Raw genomic sequence first — 21,312 nt, forward strand, 5'->3', positions numbered from 1 at the left:
AGGAACTCTAAAAGGAGAAAAAGTGTAACTGAAATAATTGCAGGAAATACAAAGGGTTAAAAAAAAAATAGTTTCCACATAATTGAAGACTTCTAGTGAGAATAATAGGGAGATTTATTGGGACTTCGCTGGTGGTCCAGTGGTTAATAAGAGGGCTCCAAGTGCAGGGGGCATGGGTTCAGTCCCTGGTTGGGGAAATAGAATCCCTCATGCCACATGGCATGGCTGGAAAATAAATAACACAAGTGGCTATGTAAGTCAACCATACTTCAGAACAGAACAGGGAGATTTATTGAGCCCCACAAGGTGACTGCTTGGATGGGCTGGCGTGACTGGGGAAACCATTGCCAGATTCCTCCCTCTTGTCCCCATATCTGCCTGGCACGTTCCATCTTGCTTTTTGAGCCAGTGGAGTAAGCACACTTCCTTTTCAAGTTTTCCTGGGTCCCCCAGAGTCTTCCCACTCAGTTTCCATTTTTGATCTAACACCATTTCACTTTCCAGCTGTTTGCAAGGCCCAGATGACCAGTGTGGAGAGGCGGTCGTGAGAGAGACCATGAGCCCAGAGGTGAAAATGAGTGCAGTGGCTGTTGGGAGTGTGTGTTGTAACCACCCACTGGGGATGAAGACATTCAGGCTAGACCGCAGGGATGAAAATGACACAGCGAAGCCTCACGCTCTGTGTAAAAGCCAGGAGGAAGGCATTCCTGTGTGAGCAGCAAAAACAAAGTTGGGCACCCCCTGAGTAGAGTGTGTGCTGAGAGGCAGGCCCCAGACAGAAGGAAGCCAGACTGGAAAAGTAGGTTGGATCTCACCACAGAGCACCTTGAATATGTGCCAAGGCCGACTATGTTTCATCAGGAGTAGTGGTTAGCCATCAAAGGACTTTTTACCAGGGTGTGACAAGATGAGATTGTATTTAGGATGATGACGGGGGCCTGGATGAGGGATATTTTTGAGAAGGAGTGGAATTCAGCCAAGGAAACCAGTTAGTTCACTGCAGCAATCATCCAGCTGGAAGATGTTGGAGACTTTCATTCAACCATTAAGCAGATACTGAGCACCTACTGTGAGCCAGGTACTATTTCCAGGTACTGGGGATACATCAGTGAATAAGACAAGCATCCATGTCTTCATGGAGCAAACATTCTAGCAAGAAAAACTGATAAATAGTTGGGATAAGTAAAATACATAGTGTGTAAGGTGGTGATAAATGATAGAAATAAAAAAAAAACAAACCAGGGGTATAAGGATATTGAGGGCAGGTTACAATTTTAAAAATAGTGGCCAGGGAGGAAAGCCTCATCAAAGTGACCTTTGAGGACCCAAATGAGCTAACTTTGTGGATGCCAGCAGAGGAAAGGGGTGTGTGGTGTGGCTTGAGAGACATAGGTAGTAGAATCAATGGCAGGTAGAGATGATCAATAGGATGCCAGGAGTGAGGGAGACGGAAGAGTCAAAAGAGGTTTTTGTTAAGGATGACGGAGAGCCATTACTGATACCTGTGCAGCTGGCGCACCGCAGTCTGCCCACACGCACACGGCAGTCTTGGTTGTCTGAGGTTGGTGATGCTGTTCGGTAAGACAGCAGACAGTTCAGCCCTTACTTTTCCTGTAGTGGTTTCATGCAGCAGCTTGTCTCCCCAGTTAGGTTGTAAGCTTCTTGAGATGGTGCTCGGATCATCCCTCCATGATGCCAAGGCAAGGACTGAGCACATTTTAGGTGCTTCCCAGAGATCCTTGGCCCACTCATAGCAGAGTTGGCCTTGGGGCCTCAGCTCTACTCACTCTGGAGCTCTCAGTGCTGCCTCCATGGCTGCCTTTCCTAATGGATGCCAGGAACTTGGCTACTCCAGAGTGGGAAGGCCAGGGGTCCTCTGGGCAGGGCCGGACATAGCCCCATGGAGCATTTGGGTTGGGCCCTCTGGACATCCTGGTGTGTTTATGGGTGCTTTACACTTTCTTCCTTAAACTTCCTTCCTCATTCTTCTATTCCTGGCTGTCCAGGGTCCCTTGGTCACTGTTAGGCCTTGCTCGGTGGCACAGAGGCCTGCTGGAGTGGGCATCTCTTACACGGGCAGTGGGGCAGCCACTGGGTACTGTTGGTGTCAGCCCCTCCCCCAACTCTCTCTCTCTCTCAGAGCTCAGCGTGCCTCTTGCTGTTCCCTACCTGGACGAGCCCCCCAGCCCCCTCCACTTCTACCGGGACTGGGTCTGCCCCAACAGGCCCTGCATCATCCGAAATGCCCTGCAGCACTGGCCAGCCCTCCGGAAGTGGTCCCTCCCCTACCTCAGGTGGGGGCTGCCCTGGGCAGGGTGTGGGCGGTGCTTTGGGGCCTCCAGGGCTGAGCTGATTGTCCCTTCCTCCAGAGCCACTGTGGGCTCCACAGAGGTGAGTGTGGCAGTGACCCCAGATGGCTACGCGGATGCCGTGCGAGGGGACCGCTTTGTGATGCCTGCTGAGCGCCGCCTGCCCCTGAGCCATGTGCTGGACGTCCTGGAGGGCCGAGCCCAACACCCTGGGGTTCTCTACGTGCAGAAGCAGTGCTCCAACCTGCCCACCGAGCTGCCCCAGCTGCTGCCTGATGTGGAGCCCCATGTGCCCTGGGCCTCTGAGGCGCTGGGTGAGTGGAGGCGGGGCCCTGGTGGGGAGGAGACGGGAGGGTGGGAGCAGCCTCCTTGCTATTTCTCTCCCCTTGGTGATGGCAGCCCACATTCTCGGCCCCACAGATCCCTAGGCCTAGACTTCGTTTTGATGAACCACTGAAGATTGCTGCTCTTCCACCTGCCCCAGGGGACAGAGGTCCCTTGCCATGCTTGCCCACCTCTGCCCGTTCTCCCTTCTCTTCCACTGGGACCCCACTGCTCCCCACCCAACATCACTGCTGGTGACTCCCGTCCTGGCCTCTCCTAACTCGCGCTCTGTCCTCTGACCCACAGGGAAGATGCCTGACGCTGTAAACTTCTGGCTGGGAGAGGCAGCTGCAGTGACATCGTGTAGGCGTCGGGAGTGCAGAGCAGGGGAGGAGGTTGTGGGGAGGAAGGTGAGGTGCAGAGTGGAAGGCTGACCTTGGATGGAAATTGGACTGCCTGATGTTTAAAATTTCTTCTGGGATTCTGGGGCTCAGATCCATCAGAGGGCCTTCCCTGACAGCTCCAGGTGGGTGGAGATGCCCACGGCATTGGACCTGGGGGACGCTGCCTCTTCTAGGTCCCTAGAAAGTGCTGAAGGCCAGCTGAGTCAGGGTGGACTCACAAGAAGCCTGTTTGTGTGAATTTCCCTCTTGGTGAAGATGAGCCCAGGGCCTAGCGAGTGTCTAGTCCCTGGCAGGCAGAGATCAGAGATGCCCGAAGGCCTGCCTGACTCCCGTCATGGCACCTCCTTGAGCCTGCTATGACTCCGTGCTTTTCTGTCACATCATAAGCTTTCTTGGGGTACAGAGCCCCAAGCGCAGTCGTCTATGCCCTCCTGTGGCCCGCTCCTCATAACCCTGCCTGCTGGGCCCTCTGTTGGCAGTGCATAAGGACCATTATGAGAACCTCTACTGTGTGGTCTCAGGAGAGAAGCACTTCCTGCTGCATCCACCCAGTGACCGGCCCTTCATCCCCTATGGTAGGGGATACAGCCTGGGAGGGGCCAGGGAGCCCCGTGGTGGAGGGAGGGCAGTGGGGAGCCCCGGGCGGGCGGGGGACACAGCATCTCCACTGCACTAGGACCCCTGGCCCCCGTGCCCCTGCACTCGGAACACGAGGGAGTGGTGGGCACACCCCAGGCCTTTCGAGGATCCTCAGACTTTCTCCTGGTTTCAGAACTGTACACACAGGCAACCTATCAGCTAACCGAAGAGGGCTCATTCAGGATGGTGGATGAAGAGGCCATGGAGAAGGTGTCTGCCTTGTTCCTGGGCCCCGGGAGAGGGGAGGCAAGGAGCCTGGACTCTGAGGAATGGGCACCAAAGAGATGGGAAGGTGGCGCTTTGCTGAAGAATCCCTTCATCTGGGCTTCCCAGTGCTGAGCAGGGCAGGGTCCGGGGCATTTACCTCCAGGGACAGAGTTTGGAGCCTGGGAGGTTTGGGCCTGCTCCCTGGAGTCTGCCGTGTCTGCAGGTGCCGTGGATCCCCCTGGACCCTCTGGCTCCAGATCTGGCCCGGTACCCCAGTTACTGCCAGGCCCAGGCACTTCGCTGCACAGTGCGGGCGGGTGAGATGCTCTACCTGCCGGCCCTGTGGTTCCACCACGTCCAGCAGTCCCATGGCTGCATTGCTGGTAAGGGGCAGCCCAGGTCACTGGGGGTGGGTGGGGAAGTGGTGAGTCTAAGTCAGAAGGGGGACCCTTGTGCTCCGGTTTCTGTTTTCCCCTACAGTGAATTTCTGGTACGACATGGAATATGACCTCAAGTACAGTTACTTCCAGCTGCTTGACTCCCTCACTAAGGTCTCGGGCCTCAACTGACCGAGCCCTTGGTGAATATCACCAAGAACTACCCGTGGAAAAGGCCACATCTCTCCCTCAACTCTAGAGGCAGCTTGGAGCCAGAGGTGCTGGTTGTCAGCCAAGTCGGGCTTAGGGTCAGCTCCAGAAGCTTGGGAGGTGCCTGGAGGACCAGGAGGTGCCGGGCAGGTCTGGGTGTGAGCTCCCAGGAAGCTGGCACCCAGGTGAGGCAGTATCCTGTTCTGGAAGTGGAGGGGCCTTGGGCACTGTGTCACCTCTCATCAGTGCCATGACCCATGACCTTGTGCCACTTACTGCCTCATAATAGTGGTGTCCTGTCTGTAAAACGGAGATAATGATGGTTGCTGCCTCACGGGGTGCTGGGGGTGCTGTCTGTGAGGATGGCAGAGGAAGTGTTCAATAAAAGGCATCGATGACTCAAGTGTGCTGAGAGTCCCTCTCAGTTGCCTTCCGTGGTCTGCTGAGGGTTGGAAGGTACAGGTGAACATTTTGGAGTGATGGTAGTTGAGGTGAGGACTGGGTCTAGGCTGGAGCCTGTGGACAAGACTCCTCTGTCCACCACAGCTGTCACAGCCTCTCTGGGGCATTCAGGCCGACCCCAGCTCTTTGCTGTAACAGTGGCGTGGAGCTCATGGGCTCAGAGCCCGCAAAGCTCTTCCTAGCTTCACTCTGGACCTGTTTGTTCTCCTCCAGCTCTAGGGCAGCTGGTGGGGTCTGTGGTTCTGGGGGTCACTGTTGTTTCTCTCACAGCAAGCACATTTTGTGTTTTGGCTGCCCAGTATGTAGGATCTTGGTTCCCTGACCAGGAATGACCGTGTGACCCTTCAGCGGAAGCATGGAGTCTCAGCCACTGGACCACCAGGGAAGTCCCTGGCATGCAGCTTTGAAGGGCTTGTTTCATAGAACAAGCCACAGCCCTGCCTGGTTATGCTTTGGCCCAGGGCGCTCTCACGTCGACCAGCGCTCCTGTCAAGACCAGGTGGTTCTGTCACACTGGCACCAGGAGGGTGGGAAAAGGCCTGTGATGGGGGACATGGCTCTTAGGTCTGCCGCTGCCCTGGGGCCCGCTCCCCACTTTCCAGACCTTAGCAGTCCCTCCTGCACCCCCACCCCACCTCCAGCCTCCTGCTCAGCCTCTGACAGTCAGCTCTCCAGGGGCCCTCGTCACGGTCCAGGCAGGGAGAGTACGGCTGGGGCAAGGCTGGAGAGAATGGGGGTTCAGGGGTGTTGAACCCCCATCAGGAGGGCGTCAGTGGCTCGTGTAGGTTTAAGGTGTCTCATTTCCTGGACAGATGGCTGGTCCAGGAGTGGGCGTGGGGCTTGGGTGGGGCAGAGGTGGCTGGGAGGAACGGGAGGAGCTTGGGGCCCGCTGGGACATCGCTGGCTCTGGGCGGTAAAGCTGCCAGTCCTCAGTCTTGCAGACACTGCCATTACTCCCTCCTGAGGACGCTGCCTCATGGCTCTGGTAAGACCCAGTAGGGCACTGGTTCCTGCAGCCTGGTTAGCACTGTTTCTTTAGGGAGTGGTGGGCTTCTCCAGCTGTTTGCCAGCCTTGGACCGTGGTGGGGAGCAGAAGCCAGGGAAGAGGTAGGGTCTTGGGATGAAGGATCATTCAGTGTTCTTCCTGCCCTAGAGATGGGCTCCAGGCAGAGCTCCCTGGCATGGTGGATTCAGGCCCTGAGAACTCAGGCTCCCAGCTGCTATCCTGGGGCCCCAGAGGCAGCAGCTGCTCTGGCATTGCTTCTGACTCAGTTGCTTGGGGGTGTGGGGGCCCCAGGGTTGACAGTGATGGATGAGCTTCTCCAGCTCTGCCCCTGGACTCCATCAGGGCCCTTCTGAGGCAGGGCTGAAGGCCAGAGGAAGAAGGGATTAGCACAGGGTGTCCAATCCCCAGATCCAGGGTTGTGGGTCTGGATGGAGCCACATGGGGATCATCTTTAGCCTGTCCTTGGAGGACCTGGAAGACCAGTCAGCCTGTGGGTGAGCTGATCACTGCTGTCCTTAGACCAGTGGAGAGCCCATTTCCAGAACTTCTGGCCAGGGGTGGGGAGTATGGGAACAGCTCCATTAGGGGGACCAAGTCCAGGCAGAGGCCCACCATACCTCTTTCCTTCCCTCTGTAGCCTCCTCACCACCTCTGCCACCCTGGGGCCCCTGCTACCCAAGATGAGACTGCTTAGTAAAGGGGAGCCGGGGATGTGGGGTAGAAAGAGTAAGGGTACTGTATCGGGAACTGAAGGGAAGTGTCGGGGTTGAGAGCACAAGTCGAGCTAGCCTGGTCTAGTCCTGGCCCCGATCTCAGGCAAGCACTTCTATTTCCTTGTGGGTTTGGTCATAATAAGTAGTCCCCACGCACAGAATGGCTGTGTGATTAAATCGAGTTAGGCTGCATCAAGCCCTTGGACCGGAGCCGGTGCAGAGTGTTGTGTAAGTGTTGGCAGGTGTCATCAGGAGATACTGGTTAGCGCTGTTTCTTTAGGGAGTGGTGGGCTTCTCCAGCTGTTTGAGTCCTTTTGGCTCAGACTCTGGTTGGGGGAGAATGGGCCCAGGACTGGGCAGGGCTGGTCCTTTTGGTTCAAGATTAGGCCTCAAGGTGTCATCCCAGCCTCCCTTTTGGGCCCACCAGCTGGCCGTAAGCCTGTTTCTCCATCCTCTGCAGGCAAAGGTGCCTGGGACCTGCTTACTCACCATTCGTGTCCTGCAGGCCCATGGCCTGCCCTCCAAGGACCTCGGTGAGTGCTGGGTCTGGGGAGGCAGTGGTTTTGCAACTTCAGAGCCAGCCCAGGGTGTTGGGGAGAGATGCAAGTAGGCTGGGTGTGGGAGGCTCCTTGAGGGTGCAGAGAGGAGGCGGTGGATGGAATGTCGAGGTCAGGCCCCTGCCTCCTGACCAGCCCCATTCTCTGGGTCTTCTGGGGCTGCAGTGATGGAAGGATGCGGGCTCTGGGCAGCTGGGCTGGGAGGGACTCTTGGCCGTCACCCTTGCCTTCTCCCCACAGTGACCTCCTCTGACTGCTACGTGACCCTGTGGCTGCCCACGGCCTCCAGCCACCAGCTGCAGACGCGCACAGTCAAGAACTGCAGAAACCCCGTCTGGAATCAGAGCTTTCACTTCCGAATCCATAGCCAGATCAAGGTGGATGGGCGTCAGTCCTGGCGCCGCTCGCTGCCCCCACTGTTGCCTCCCAGCCCCTTGTTCCCTGCCTCACCCCCTCTTCCTGCAGCCCCCTCACTCTATTTCCCTTTCAGAACATCGTGTATCTTAGAGTCTTTGACCAGGACCTTCTGACCACGGATGACCCCCTGTTGTCAGTGCTATTTGACGTGGGGACCTTGCGGGCTGGGGAGTCCCGGCGCGAGAGCTTCTCGCTGAGCCCTCAGGTAAGGCTGTGTGCGGGGCTGTGGAGGGCCTTAGCCCAGGGAGAGGCTGCTTCGGAGGGTCACCAGGTACACGTCTTTCTTCTCCGGTGAGTGATCCAGGAGTCCCAGAGGCTCTGTCAGCAGGAGCTACTGGGCAGTCTTGTCCCCGCCTCTGTCTTGGCCCCTAAGCCAAGGGCAGGGTTCTTGGAGCAGTCCAGGGAGGGTGGACAGTAACTCTCCTCACTGCTGGGACTATAACCCAGGTGTGTGGGGGATTCACACACACACACACACACACACACACTCTCACTCACTCACTCACTCACTCTTTCTCTCTCTCCTCACTGTTTCTAACTTGCTTCTTTCTCCCTCCAGGGTGAGGAACGCCTGGAAGTTGAATTTCGGCTGCAGAATCTGTGAGTCGGGCTGTGGGGCAGTTCCCAGGTGGGAGTGATCCCTTCTGGGAAGGACAGAGCCCAGCACACCCAGAGCTGACACCCCTTCCCTGGGAGGTGTCTGGGGTGGAGGAGGAAAGCCTGGGTCTCCTTGGGGGGTGAGAACCTGGGAATGTGGGTTCTTGCTGAGGGTCACTGAGGGCTCTTTCCAGGACTGATGGTGCTGAGCGCCTCTTCAGCAATGGCATCCTAGTGGTGAGTCTAGAACACCACCCCACCATACCGTCTGCTTGCCCTCCTCCTGGCCTGAAGCTCAGGCCCACCGCGGGGGTTGGGTGCAGGTGTTGGGGGGCCCTGGGATTTTAGTTCAAGAGGATCCCACCCCAAGCAAGTGTTTGGTCACTCAGGGCCAAGGTGAAAAGGTGTCAGGAGCAAGAACCGGAGTCCTGAGACGGGGTGGGGTCTCTACAAGGGAGGGGCTCGAGTCTGAGGCGCTGTCTTCACACCCAGGCCCGGGAGCTCTCCTGCTTGCATGTTCGACTAGAGAAGGCAGGGGACCTGCAGGGTGAGTCCCTGACCTGCTGGGACCCACTGGGATAGCCCCCCGGCTCTCAGCCTTTGTTGTCCCCTTTCTGAGGGGAACTTTTACTCTTCGCCCCCAACTCTTGGTCAGGAGCAAGGGGCAGGGATGCATCCCCACTGGGGCTTTTCCCCTCAGTCCTCAGAGGGCTGCGGTGGGGGCCCACCTCCCAGCCTAGCTCTGGGCCAGACTACCATCTCAGTAGGGGGAGGGGCATGCCCCCACCCTCATTTCAGACCCCTTAAGGTGAGACAGGGGCCTCTGTGGGCTGAGATCACATTCCTAGCCTCTCTGCTCTGGTTCCTGCTTCCAGAGTCGGAGGGTAGAGTTCAGCTTGTGGTTCCCGGGTCCTGTGAGGGTCCACAGGAGGCCTTCGTGGGCGCTGGCTCCTTCCGCTTCCATTGGCCGGCCTGCTGGGAGCAGGAGCTGAGTATTCACCTACAGGTAATGCCCGCTTCAGACTGGTTGCCATCTCTGTCTTCACCCCCAGCTTCTCCTGGCACCCCCGGTGGTCAGGCAGCCTGGGAGGTGTGGGGTGACCTCGGCCTCCTGTCCCCTTCCTGCTGCTTCTTGGTCACTCCTAGGGCAATCTGTGAGGCTCTGCTGGGACGCAAGGGTAGAGGGTCTTAGGTCCTCGTCATCCTCCCTGCAGGATGCCCCCCAAGAGCAGCTGAAGGTGCCCCTGAGGGCTCTGCCCTCTGGCCAAGTGGTGCAACTCGTCTTCCCTACATCCCAGGTACTGGTGACCGGAGGAAGAAAGCCAGATGCACATTGTGGGCACAGTCCTTGAGGACCTGTCCTGCTGTAGCGGCTCCTGTCCTTGGCCCCCGCCCTGGACAAGGGCCAGGCCAGGGGAGAGGGGTCTTCAGGCCTGGCCCCTGTGGAGATGGCTGGGGCCCAAGGGTGCATCGGGCCATCATAGGGTGTGAATGGGGCTGGGGTGAGGGGAGTGGGGTGGCCCATCTTCATGACTGGAGTGTTCATGGTTTTTAGGAGCCCCTGATGAAAGTGGAGCTGAAAAATGAAGAAGGGTGAGAGGCCACCTGGGCAGTGGAAGAGTCACGGGGGACAGCTGCTGGGCACTCGGCCTGGGGCCACCTGGGCACCAGGGAGAGTCACGGGGGACAGCTGCCGGGCACTCAACCTGGGGCTACCTGGGCACCGGGGAGAGTCACAGGGGACAGCTGCCAGGCACTCAGCCTGGAGGAGAGGACTCAGGGCAGCCCCTAGCGGGACGGGCCCCTGACAGTTCTCTCAGAGGCTCAGGGGTTTGCTCCCATGTGGCATGTGAGGTGCGGGAGGTTTGGCAGATGAAGGCTCTTGCTGACTTTTTACTCTCATTCTTGATTCAGCCCGAGGGGTGTATACCTACCTAGCCTGATGCCTGGTGCCTGGGAGGCACTTGAGAAATGTTTGGCTGGGAAAGCAGATGGAAGGCAGGAGAGTGGTTAGAGGTGCAGAGCAGGCAAGGAAGCCCAGAGAAAGGGCAGTCACGCCCCTTGAGGGGCAGCCGTTGTGGGCGGGCCTCAGCTGAGCTGCAGGAGATGGGCGGAGTCACCCGCACTGGCCAGCCGCAGGATGAGAGGCCAGCTCCCACCAGGAAGAGGAGGGAACGTCATTTCTGCCCCCTCTGGAGCCGTTTCTGGGTGGGTGAGGGAGAGGGGCTGAGGTGGAAGCAGATTGATGGTGTTGGGTCCCACCGCTTTCCTGGTCTGTGGCTCTGCAGCGCTGCTTCCCCAAGGATGTCCCCACCAGGGTCTGGGGTCGCCTTCTCCCCTCACATCTACACATCACCCTTCAGTCAGGACACCAGAGGTGGGCTGAGGGTTGGGGAGAAGAGAGGTGAGAAGGATGGTGGTGAGCTTTTCAGGGCAGGCCCAGTTTCGTTCTCTGATGATCCCAGGAGCTGCTTCATGGTCCCTTCCTTCCCACCAGACCCAGGGACCTGGCTGTGCGGCTGGGCTGTGGGCCCTGTGCTGAGGAGCAGGCCTTCCTGAGCAGGAGGAAGCAGGTGGTGGCCAAGGCCCTGCAGCAGGCCCTGCATCTGGACAGAGACCTGCGGGAAGATGAGGTCTGGGGACTGCGTGGGACTAGGGGGCTGTCCCAGATGCTGGCACCGGTTGTGCCCTCACCAGACCAGCACTGGTGCCAAGCCTGCTCTGCCTTCTGCATTTGATGTTGTCAGGAGCTTGATTGCATCAAATGCAGAGCATGGCCTGAGTCACCAGGAGCCTGTGAGCTTCCCCACTGGGCTAACCTGCCTTCTCATTGTTCTTGGTCCTCGGCCTGCTCCAGGTGTTGAGGCTGGGCTCTGGGTAACTGACCAGTGAGATGTACAGCCTCAGGGCCCCCTGCTGGCCTGGGGCAGTCCTTGGAGGTTCAGGTCAGACTGGGGCCGCTCCTAGGGAAATGACCTCTTCCTGAAAGAGGGAGCGGAGTGGCTATGTGGGAGACTTTTGAGGTGACCCTGGGGCTTCAAAAAAGTAATCATCAGACTCCTTAGGGGTTAGGTGTGGAGATGAAGCCTGGAACCTGTCCATTTTTTCTGAGTTCTTAAAACCAGACAGGCCTGACCCTTGCAAGCCCACTTCCGACTAGACCCTCTTTGGGTCTGACTAGAACTGGTCCCAGGAGCCCCAATTAGATCTTGACCAGGTTGAGCTGTGGGTGAGCTGAGTGGTCCCTTGGATTGCTACCACCTCTTCCTGTGGCTTGACCGGCCTCTCGCTAGGGCCTCTTCGAGCCCTGTTGTCTTCTCTTCTAGATCCCAGTGGTTGCTGTTATGGCCACTGGTGGTGGTATCCGGGCCATGACCTCACTGTATGGGCAGCTGGCTGGCCTAAAGGCGCTTGGCCTCTTGGATTGTGTCTCCTACATCACGGGGGCCTCGGGCTCCACCTGGTGAGCTTGAGTACAGGAGCCTACAGGTGGCTAGCTGGGCTGTGGCAGGAGGCGGGCAGCGGTAAGGTTCTATTAAACTCCACAGGCCTCTCTGACCCAATTGGAAAGGTGCTCCAGGGGACCGTGGAAGGTGTCTTTCCGGCTGCCCTAAAATAGAGCCCAAGGCGTGCAGTGGGGTTCTAGTGACAATCCCTCCGGCTTTGGCATTTCCCAGGGCTTTGGCCAACCTCTATGAGGATCCAGAGTGGTCTCAGAAGGACCTGGCAGGGCCCATCGAGTCACTGAAGACCCAGGTGGCCAAGAGCAAGCTGGGTGTGCTAGCCCCCAGGCAGCTACTGCGGTACCAGCAGGAGCTGGCTGAGCGCGCCCGCCTGGGCCACCCGGCCTGCTTCACCAACCTGTGGGCCCTCATCAACGAGGCGCTGCTACATGACGAGGTGTGGGCAAGGGCAGGGCAGGGTGGGGTGGCCAAAGCCAGGGAACAGTGTGGAGATAGGGAGCAGCTTTGGGCAGTAGGGGGCAGGAGAGGCCCCAGGAGACCATGGTATTAAGTTCTCATTCCCTTCCCCTAGCCTCATGACCACAAGCTCTCAGACCAGCGGGAGGCCCTGAGTCGAGGCCAGAACCCCCTGCCCATCTACTGTGCTCTCAACACCAAGGAACAGAATCTGACCACCTTTGAATTTGGGGGTGAGTAGTGCTGGAGCCAAGACCTGTGCTCTCACAGTCGGCGGAGTGAGAGGCAGCTCAGCCTGTGTGTGAAGGTGGGCGTTACACCCCTCTGCTGAGCCTGTCATCCCACCAGAGTCACTCAGGCTTTGGGACAGAGACCGGGGCCGTGGGTCCTCACTCGGGATGCCAGCAACGGAGCTGAGCCTCCTGATCACAAGGCTGCCTGACGCGGGGCCCGTGGTGGGTGTGTGGGGCCTGAGGGTCCTCAGGTTCCGGGCCCCACCGTGAGGTGTGTGGTTCTTCACAGAGTGGTGTGAGTTCTCCCCCTACGAGGTCGGCTTTCCCAAGTACGGTGCCTTCATCCCCTCCGAGCTCTTCGGCTCTGAGTTCTTCATGGGGCGCCTGACAAAACAGCTTCCTGAGTCCCGCATCTGCTTCCTGGAAGGTGAGGGGATCTGGGAGGTGGGAGAAGCTGGGGACTTGGGGAGAATGGGCCTGGGCAAGATGGTGGGGTCGACTGTCTCAGCTCAGTCGTGTCCTGGCTCTGGATGGGTGGTGGGAAGGGTCAGGTTGTGGTGACGTGGGGGACTCTTTTCCTCTTGGGTCTCCCGCTCAGGTATCTGGAGCAACCTGTATGCAGCCAACCTCCAGGACAGCCTATACTGGTCATCCGAGCCCAGCCAGTTCTGGGACCGCTGGGCACAAGCTCGGGCCAGCCTGGGTAGGTGCCTGGGTTCTTTCACCAGGATGGGAGAGGCAGCTTGTGGGGAGCATGGGGGTGACTCTCAAATTTTGTGAGTCCGCAGAGGCTGGAATAAAGATCTGAGGGTCCCTTTGCCCATTTTGACTGCAGACAAGGAGCAGGTCCCCCTTCTGAAGATAGAAGAGCCTCCCACGGTGGCCGGCAGGATAGCAGAGGTTTTCACCGACCTTCTGACGCGGCGTCCACTTGCCCAGGCCACCCACAATTTCCTACGTGGCTTCTCCTTCCACAAGGACTATTTTCAGCATCCTCACTTTTCTGCCTGGAAAGGTCCCTGCTCTCGCAAATCTTCCCATGGCCATCTGAGCCTTGGGTTCCTGATCAGACGTCCACTCTCTCCTGTCCCTCGGCCCCACGCCCTCTGAGCTCAGTTCTCTGGGTTACTTGGAGCGAGAGCCACTCTTCCTTTCCTTATGCTGGGGTCAGGGCCCATCTGAGACCTGGGGAGTTGAGGCTCTGCTTTGGCAGCAGAGAGCAGGAGCCAGAGGGACGAGCCTCCTCCTAGCAGCAACATTAGGCTAGATGGGCTGGTGCCCTCAGCACCAGTGACAGCTCTTCCCCACCCGATTCCCCAACCTTTCCAGCTACCAAACTGGACGGCCTCCCCAACGAGCTGACACCTGCAGAGCCCTACCTTTGCTTGCTGGATGTTGGGTACCTTGTCAATACCAGCTGCCCACCCCTCCTGCCGCCCACACGGGATGTGGACCTCATCCTTTCACTAGATTACAATCTCCATGGAGCCTTCCAGGTGGGCTGTGGGCAGGGTTGGGAGGTGGGGCAACCCTAGGCCTGCCCTCAGGTGGTCTGACATCCTGACTCCGGTTTCTGGGCCAGCTTCCCTTTGTGACCGCACCACCACATGAATGAAAGGCTGTGAATTCTATGAACTCTCCTCCCAGGGAACTTACTCTGCTCAGGAAGCTGGCGAGGTTTTAAAATGTATTTCCTATTTGGGTCTCCTTTGCTGCGTCTGTACCCCTGTTGGGTCCTGGATCTTTGAGACTCTTTGTTTAGAGTTTCTATGTGGGTCCCAGGAAGGATTTTTGCCTCCCAGTGGCAGAACCTGGGTGTTGTTAGCAGCCCAGCTTCACTGAGCCCAAAGGAGCTGCTGCAGAAGGGCTGCCCGTTTAGAGCCTTTCCCTGGCCTGCTGGGTCCACTAGTGTCTGACTTGGTGTCTTAGCAGACCTCCACTTATAGTCAGTCCAGTATGGAGGACACTGGGAGCCCATGGGGCCCTCCTGCTGAGCCCACTTCTGCCCACCCTGCAGCAGCTGCAGCTTCTGGGTCGGTTCTGCCAGGAGCAGGGCATCCCGTTCCCACCCATCTCGCCCAGCCCTGAGGAGCAGTGCCAGCCCCAAGAGTGCCACCTCTTCTCGGACCCTGCCCGCCCTGACATCCCTGCCGTGCTGCACTTCCCTCTGGTCAACGCCTCCTTCAGGGACCACTCTGCCCCCGGTGAGCCACAACCTCCCTCCTCTGTGTCTCCCCCCATGTGTCCCCCAAACCCATCCTCCACCCCCAGCGGGCATCCCCCATGGCCGGGCTGCACTCTCCCCACAGGGGTCCGACGGACAGCCGAGGAGCAGGCTGCTGGGGAGGTGAACCTGTCTGCATCCGACTCCCCCTACCACTACTCGAAGGTGACCTACAGCCTGGAGGACACGGACAAGCTGCTCCACCTGACGCAGTACAACATTTGCAACAACCAGGAGCGGCTGCTGGAGGCCCTGCGTGAGGCCATGCAGAGGCGGAGGCAGCGCACGCAGCGCCGGCCCGAGTGATGGGCGGGACGGGGCCGCGACCAGCCCCACGGCCCCCGACTCTGTTTGAGGCTCACTGAGTTGGGGTGATCACCAGCTTCCGGAACCTCTAGCAGTTTGGACGGCCCAGTTGTGGTCTCCAGCCCTCCCAGGGGCTCCCCAGGGTGCACTGCCTGGCACTATCCAGACATTGAATCCATCGGCACCCCTGCTGTGGGCACCCTGGGGTAGGTGGAGGATTTTAAATAGGGGCTGTGGCCTGGTCTCCAGGATGTGGCCAGAGATTCAGAGGTTCTGGGCAGTGTGGGCCCTCTTTGTGTAGGCACACAGAGCCCATGACCTGTTGTGTCCTTTTGCTTCCTTGCTACCTTGAGTAGCTGTACAGGGTGAAATAGAGCACTTTATGTGTCACAGAGATGCATACAAACGTGAGGTGTGACAGATTACTGTTGCTGCTGCCAAAAAGGGACAGGTCATTCCACCTCTTGGTTAGACACGGTAAGGACGGGTGTAGAAAACAAAACCTCTCCCGAGGCGCCTTGCAGAGCGGGCAGATCAGCTTGGGCTTCCCTTGCAGAGCGGGCTGTGAGCTCATGGCCGCATCTGTTCCACCCAAGCTCACGCTCTTCAAGCAGAGAGGAAGCCATCTTGGCCAGGGTATGAGGGCGTGGGCCTTGCTGCTGCAGCCCTGGCCCTGCCCAGATGACTCACAGGTAATGCCAGCCAGCACCCCTGTCCTCCTCACCCGGAGACTCAGTCGAAGGGCTGCTTCCTGTCCCACAGTAGGGGTGGCAAGACGTGGGACCAGATGAGCCACATTGAGACAGTGCTAAGGGTGTGACTTGAGCAGGCTCTGACCTCGGTGGGGCCCATCCCTGGATGAGGAACCAGCTGTTCCAGAAGTTGGTCCTGAACGGCCAGATAGCAGGGTGTCCTCGCTTGTAGCCCTGAGGCTTGGTGCCAGCTCTGCTTTTGCCTCGAGGCCCAGACCTGTCAGAACAGAGAGGTGGGGTGAATTTAGGGCCTAGCTTCCCCGGGAATCTTCTCCAAGCACTGGTGCCCCAGGCCTCCTTTGGAATACCTCACCTCTTCCTTATGTTGATGTGGGATTTGGATACTGGGAGGCAGGAGGGACCAGGATGTACGGGGTGAATGGGGGAGGACTGGTTCCCATGATCTGGCTCACTGCATCTGTCTGCCCTGGGCATGAGACTGGAGGCACAGACCAGGAGAAATGGCTACCCTGATCACTTAGAAGCCACTGTGTCCTGGACTAAGCCTGTTGACTCAGCAGCACATCATCTGAATCCTACATGGGAACCTGTAGGCCCTGCAGGAGTGGGTAATTATCCAGATACCACAATTGTGGCTGCCACCCCTGTCATGACGTGAGTGATGTCTCAGGCACCAGGCCTCGTGTGGGGTCTGTGCACTGTCTGTGTGTGTGTGTCTGGTCTGTGGGCGTGTGTCTGGGTGACATCCTGACTCCCAGCCTCTCTGGGACAGTAAGGCTCCTCCCCTCCCTGCTTGCAGGGAGCTAGCTGGTCCTTGGACTGGGGGAACCAGGGAGGATGGAGGTGGGGAAAGTGGAGGAGGGGTCTGGCCGCTGCATCTTGGAGAGGGAGGGAGGGCGTGCGCGCATCAGGCAGGCTTCCTGGTGTGTGCACAGGGAAGCCAGGTTCACTCACCATGGATCTGGCCTGAGCAGGACAGTCGGTGGGAGCCTTCTGCAGTTTGCTCTGCGAGGCCAGCCGTCTGTGGGAGCCGCACGGGCTGCGGGAAGCTATAGGTGCACACTTGTGTCTCCTGCAGCCAGACGGGCGGGGTACCGCTGTGGAGTCTGTGGGGATAGGGAGCCTCAGGTGTAGACTCTGGTCACTACTGAGAGTGGTTGGGGGTGGCCCCACACCCAGGCAGCATAGTTTAAGTCCCAGGACCTCAGGACTCCCAGTTACAGATCCAGGAGGCCTACCTGAGTGGAGCTGGCATGCCGGGTACCCTCTCAGCATTGCGCTCAGCCAGGAAGCCTGAGGGTCTGGCTTTGAGCTCTGGGCTCAGACTGGGGGCTGCGGAGCAAAGGGGGAATGGTGGTCAGCCTGGCCTGGGTGCTAGGACATCTGGCAGCCGGCTCCACACCTGCTGCTTCCTTCTTGCCGTGGCCTGAAGTCCCAACTCAAGGTGACAGCACTGAGAGGAGGGGCCTGGAGGAGGAGCTGTGGTCTTGAGGGCAGAACCCTTAAAGAGAGACCCAGGGAGTACTTTTGACCCTTCCACTGTAAGAAGCCAGCGAGAAGGTGCCTCCTGCAACCTCTCTCACCTGCCAGCACCATGATCTTGGAATTCTCAGCCTCCAGAGCTGTGAGAAATAAATGTCTGTTGTTCACAACCTACCCAGTCTGTGGTCGATTATTTAGAGCAGCCCAGACAGCCTAAGAGACACCTGCTTCTGGAGGCTTGGCATACACTAAGCCTTGCCCACGTGGAGGTGCGGCCCAGGCCCAGCGCTCAGGGGCAGGCTCCCCAGTGCATCCAGCCTCCTGGAAGACTGAATGCCAATGGGTTCAGAATGGCTTATCCTAGAGAAACTTGGGTGCCTTTTGAATTCTGGAAGGATGGCCTCAGGGAGATCACAGTGGAACAGAGCCAGGAACCCGGAAGGAGTCTGAGGTGAGGCCCCTAAGCAACCCCTCCATGTGAGGCCTGTCGGACCACCATGACAGTAGATTTCTGGTCCAAAGGGTGTTCTCTATGAGCCCTTCCAAGGGTAGAACTGGGCCTGGCCACTGTACAAGACACCCCAAGGGAGGTGTGTTCAGAGCTGTCGGAAGACTGAGTCAGAAAAGACCTGTGTCAGAGAATAGCATGGGGAAGCCCTTAAGGATCCTTGAGGGAAGGGCTCTGGCAGATTCCACACTGGGTGGAACAGAACCAGGAGGCCATCAGGGGATCAAACCTGGCCTCGCTTCTGCTAATTATGTCATCTCTGGCAAGTTGCTTACCCTCTCTGGGCTTCAAATTAAGAAAAAAGGCACTCCCACTTACCTCTCAGGCATAGAGGTAGTAGATGTTAAACATCAAAGGATGCACTGAACGCTGGCAGCTGGGGGCCCAGGAAACCAGTGCCCCGCCCCTCCCCCCCCCCCACTCCCCCCGGACCTACCTGTCCAGCTGCTCAGGGTGCCCCGCCAGCTCCCAGTCTGTCCTGCAGATGGCGCTGCAGACAGGGTCTCTCCTGCAGTTAGCCTGCCACCCAGACAGTAATGCGTCAAAATCTGCCTCCCACGTGTGTGGGGACCCCTGCTTCCAGCCCCCTCAGCTGCTCCCGGAGGCCGTGCCTGTCCCAGGCCCGGCCCGGGTCTCTACCCTGACAGGGCCCTCACCTTAAGGAAAAAGTGTGTTTTCCATCATGGTGATCTCCCGGCTTCTCACGCTGCACTCCTACGAGGTCGAGGGAGGCTGTAGAAGCCGTGTTCTGAGGAGAGATTGTGTGTGTGGCGGGGGGTGTCACTGTCTCTGCTTTTCCCTGGGGGCCCTTTGTCCTCTGCCTACCCACCCACGCTCCTCCTGGAGCAGGCTCAGCTGCCCCCCAGGGTCCCAGGGCAGCCATGCGGCAGGCTCAGGCTGGGCCGTGGAGGGAGGTGGTGAGGCCACAGCAGCCTCACCTGAACCTGAGTGTGTGTCCAGAGGCTCCCAGGGAGGGAACTGGACTGAACCATGGTGCCTACGGGCAAGGGGGAGCCGGGGGTCGTCCAGGGAAACCAGAGGGAGGAGGAAGGGCCCGCCCCCTGCTGGGTGAGGACAGAAACTGCGACGTGGTCCGGAGGAGCCAGACGGTCCTAAGTTGGGGGAGGTGGGCGCCAGCCCCCTGGCCCTCAACCCTTGCGTGGCTCTTGCGGGGCAGCTGCTGCAGAAGCAATCTCCGGGTACTCACCTGCCTTCTCCCAGGCAGGAGCTGCTGCTTAAGTTCCAAAATTCCCTCCGTGGTGGGGACACCCTTTGCATCCTGAAAATGCAAGAAGGGGCCTGGGAAACATCAAGACCAGCACAGACGACGGGTCCCCCTCTGGAAAGTGGATGAGGCACCTAACCGTCTCCGACCTCCTCATCCCTGGAGACAGACCCCCTGGTGTTGCAGTGCTGGCTCAGGCTGTGGACTCCTTACCCCCAGGGTCCCCGCTGTGCACTCCGGGGAGACGGCGGTGAAGCGTATGCAAGACTCAATGGGGACAGATGGCTGCTGGTCCCCTGTCTCAGTCAGCTGTGCTCTGGGCCACCAGCTTCTCAAGGGTTTCAGCCCCTTCACCTGCTGCTTCTGTTCCACCTTGGGGAGGGGAGCAGCCAGATGAGTCAGACCAGGCTCTGGGGGCTCCACACCCCAGCCTCTCCTCCCCACATCCCTCCCACCCAGACAGAGCGCCTGTCTCCTCACTGTTCTTCATCTCTTCAAGCTCAGAAGTCCACACTGTGCACCAGCCCACCCAGATGTGGGGTGACAGGACCTTGCAGCTGGCAAGGGAAAGAACAGGGCTTTCCCCAAGGCTCAAATACTGGCTCAGTGCCTGGGGGGATCCCAACCCTCAGGCTGAGACAGGACACCCCTGTCTACCAGTGCCCCCTCACCCCAGCCTCTGCTCACCTCTGCCTCCTGCTGCAGCCGGGCAAACTTCTCTTCCTGGGAGGCCAGCAGCTTCTCTAAGTCCTTGTGTCTGCAGAGCAGCAACTCCACATCAGACAGGGAGTGCTGGGGAGAAGCAAGCCAGGGTGAGGCCCCACCCATGGGGGTGCAGAGAGCTGGTCCCTCAAAACCAGCCCTGGGGTCCAGGGAGAGGAACAGCAGGCTGTAGCTGCCAGATGGTGCGGCCAGCTAAGGGGCAGGGCCTTGGCTCACCCCGCAGTTGGGGTCCAGCAGGAGGCCCTCCCGGCAGGCCAGCCAGGCCTCGGCCTGGTCCAGCTCTTGCCGCAGCTTCTGTAGACGCCAGCTCTCCTCACAGCGTTCCCGGCGCAGGGCCCAGGCCTCTCTGAGTGCCCGCAGCTGCCTGTCCAGATCCTGCAGACACCCAGTTACCTGGTGGGAGAGGGTGTTGTGGGTGAGATGCCTACAGGGTGGGGCCAGGCTGGAGTGCCCAGCATAAGTGTTGAGGGAAGACCGTGAGGTCCAGACCCTCCTGGTCTCTGCACCCCTCTATCTGCCCACTGCCTGGCCTTCTCCTCCTGCTCAGGGATTCCGAGGCCTGGGGTAATGGGGCTGTGTGCCCAGCTCAGCTCCAGACCCGTAGCCATGCTCGCACCTCCAGGGACATGCAGTGGCCACTGTCCACCAGCCGCTGCCCTTCCTGCTGTACGTTCTGGGCTTGAAGGCAGTACTCTTTGATTTCTCTCCCCAGCTTCTCATGCAGTGCCAGGAGGCCCTCAGCCCGAGCTATATCCCCAGCCAGCTCCTCCGAGGACACCAGGGCCTGCTTCTCCGTGGCCCATGCTCTGCGGAGTGAGGAGGGGAAGCTGCTGTCAGGGCCAGGGGTGCAGACTGGGGTTGGGGGCAGGGCATGAGCTGCACCAGGGGATGAGGTGACCCCCACCCTGCAGGGCAGAGTTGAGCCAATGACCGGATGCCACCTACAGCAATTCCCGACAGCGTCCGAGGAAGGCATGGCCCTCGGCAGCCTTCTCCAGCTGCCGATCTTGCTCATGGACCTTTGCGTTCAGGGTGGCCCAGGCCTCCTGCACCCCGGCCAGCTGCTTGGCCAGGCCCTCCTGAGCTGCAGGGTAGAGCTGGCCCAGGCGGCAGGCCTCCGTCTGCACCTGTGCCACCTCCTTTTCCATCGCTGCCAGTTCCCTCTGCCGCCAGAACACAGAATCAGCCTCATCCCCCCATAACCTGATGACCACTCCTCTTCAGGAAGCACCCATCTTCGCTGAGGAGTCAGGCTCTGCTTCCGGATGGACAGCTCCCCGACCTGGGTAAGCAGGCCCTCCCTTTCCTTCCCAACTCTGGGGTCCCGCTACACAGGGAAAGAGGTCAGGTGGGCAGGCCCTGGGGGTGGACCCTCACCTCCAGACATCTGTGCTGTTGCTGCAGAGTCTGCACTGATGACAGGCTTAGGTTGAAGGCATCTCTAGCTACCAGGGTGGCCTTCTTTTGCATCCGGGCCTGGAGCTTAGCTGCTGCCTGCTCCAAGCCTCGGACCTCACGGGCGGCAGCTAGGTTCTGGGAGAAGAGGGAGGGACCCTGGGAAGAGGCAGGGTCCTCTCTCCCTGGAGATGTGGCCTCCTGGGCCACTTTTTAAACAAGGAGGTCCATGGGGCTTGGTGATGCATTCATGACCACCGGGCACAGAAAATGTCCCAATATGGCCCCTGATCAATGAGCGCATAATGTTACTGATGATGGGGTAGGGCCCTGGGGGAGTTCTGTGGGAACAGGGTCTTCA

General features: G+C 59.0%; 3 protein-coding genes across 10 annotated transcripts in view; 2 read left to right on the top strand and 1 right to left on the bottom strand.

Annotated features, from left to right (window-relative positions):
* The window catches only part of JMJD7 (jumonji domain containing 7), a 6,458-nt gene extending 1,585 nt beyond the window's left edge, over positions 1 to 4,873 (top strand). The window contains exons 2-8 of the mRNA NM_001114658.2: positions 2,141 to 2,294; positions 2,370 to 2,623; positions 2,940 to 2,996; positions 3,517 to 3,612; positions 3,810 to 3,886; positions 4,107 to 4,266; positions 4,364 to 4,873. Coding sequence (NP_001108130.1) covers positions 2,141 to 2,294; positions 2,370 to 2,623; positions 2,940 to 2,996; positions 3,517 to 3,612; positions 3,810 to 3,886; positions 4,107 to 4,266; positions 4,364 to 4,452 — 887 coding nt within the window. The 3' untranslated portion in view covers positions 4,453 to 4,873. The remainder of the gene's footprint in view (positions 1 to 2,140; positions 2,295 to 2,369; positions 2,624 to 2,939; positions 2,997 to 3,516; positions 3,613 to 3,809; positions 3,887 to 4,106; positions 4,267 to 4,363) is intronic.
* On the top strand, positions 4,569 to 15,299 carry PLA2G4B (phospholipase A2, group IVB (cytosolic)). 6 transcript variants are annotated; one of them, XM_024997338.2, is made up of 21 exons: positions 4,569 to 4,655; positions 5,232 to 5,431; positions 7,112 to 7,184; positions 7,449 to 7,585; positions 7,699 to 7,830; positions 8,185 to 8,225; positions 8,417 to 8,459; positions 8,715 to 8,769; positions 9,098 to 9,228; positions 9,437 to 9,520; positions 9,778 to 9,815; positions 10,720 to 10,855; positions 11,549 to 11,685; positions 11,900 to 12,122; positions 12,258 to 12,375; positions 12,665 to 12,802; positions 12,974 to 13,078; positions 13,211 to 13,390; positions 13,705 to 13,871; positions 14,393 to 14,579; positions 14,685 to 15,299. In XM_024997338.2, exons 2-21 carry the CDS (start codon positions 5,288 to 5,290, stop codon positions 14,903 to 14,905), a joined length of 2,490 nt encoding a protein of 829 aa, XP_024853106.1. In that variant the 5' UTR covers positions 4,569 to 4,655; positions 5,232 to 5,287; the 3' UTR covers positions 14,906 to 15,299. The 6 variants fall into 6 exon arrangements, 5 of the variants coding, with proteins under 5 accessions (XP_024853106.1, XP_010807462.1, XP_010807464.1 ...); XR_809227.4 differs by lacking the exon at positions 4,569 to 4,655 and having other exon boundaries at positions 4,968 to 5,431; positions 14,685 to 15,111; positions 15,262 to 15,299; XM_010809160.4 differs by lacking the exon at positions 4,569 to 4,655 and having other exon boundaries at positions 4,968 to 5,431.
* Positions 15,267 to 21,312, bottom strand: part of SPTBN5 (spectrin beta, non-erythrocytic 5) — a 54,878-nt gene continuing 48,832 nt past the window's right edge. For all 3 annotated transcript variants that reach the window (XM_059890706.1, XM_059890705.1, XM_015473137.3), the window contains 12 exons: positions 20,934 to 21,089; positions 20,502 to 20,719; positions 20,173 to 20,362; positions 19,773 to 19,949; positions 19,521 to 19,625; positions 19,047 to 19,205; positions 18,816 to 18,887; positions 18,265 to 18,356; positions 18,045 to 18,127; positions 16,857 to 16,950; positions 16,573 to 16,724; positions 15,267 to 15,874 (listed from right to left, as the gene is read on the bottom strand). In XM_059890706.1, coding sequence (XP_059746689.1) covers positions 15,714 to 15,874; positions 16,573 to 16,724; positions 16,857 to 16,950; positions 18,045 to 18,127; positions 18,265 to 18,356; positions 18,816 to 18,887; positions 19,047 to 19,205; positions 19,521 to 19,625; positions 19,773 to 19,949; positions 20,173 to 20,362; positions 20,502 to 20,719; positions 20,934 to 21,089 — 1,659 coding nt within the window. In that variant the 3' untranslated portion in view covers positions 15,267 to 15,713. The remainder of the gene's footprint in view (positions 15,875 to 16,572; positions 16,725 to 16,856; positions 16,951 to 18,044; positions 18,128 to 18,264; positions 18,357 to 18,815; positions 18,888 to 19,046; positions 19,206 to 19,520; positions 19,626 to 19,772; positions 19,950 to 20,172; positions 20,363 to 20,501; positions 20,720 to 20,933; positions 21,090 to 21,312) is intronic.

This window comes from Bos taurus, chromosome 10 (genome assembly GCF_002263795.3).
Source record: "Bos taurus isolate L1 Dominette 01449 registration number 42190680 breed Hereford chromosome 10, ARS-UCD2.0, whole genome shotgun sequence".
Taxonomy (NCBI): Eukaryota; Metazoa; Chordata; class Mammalia; order Artiodactyla; family Bovidae; genus Bos; species Bos taurus.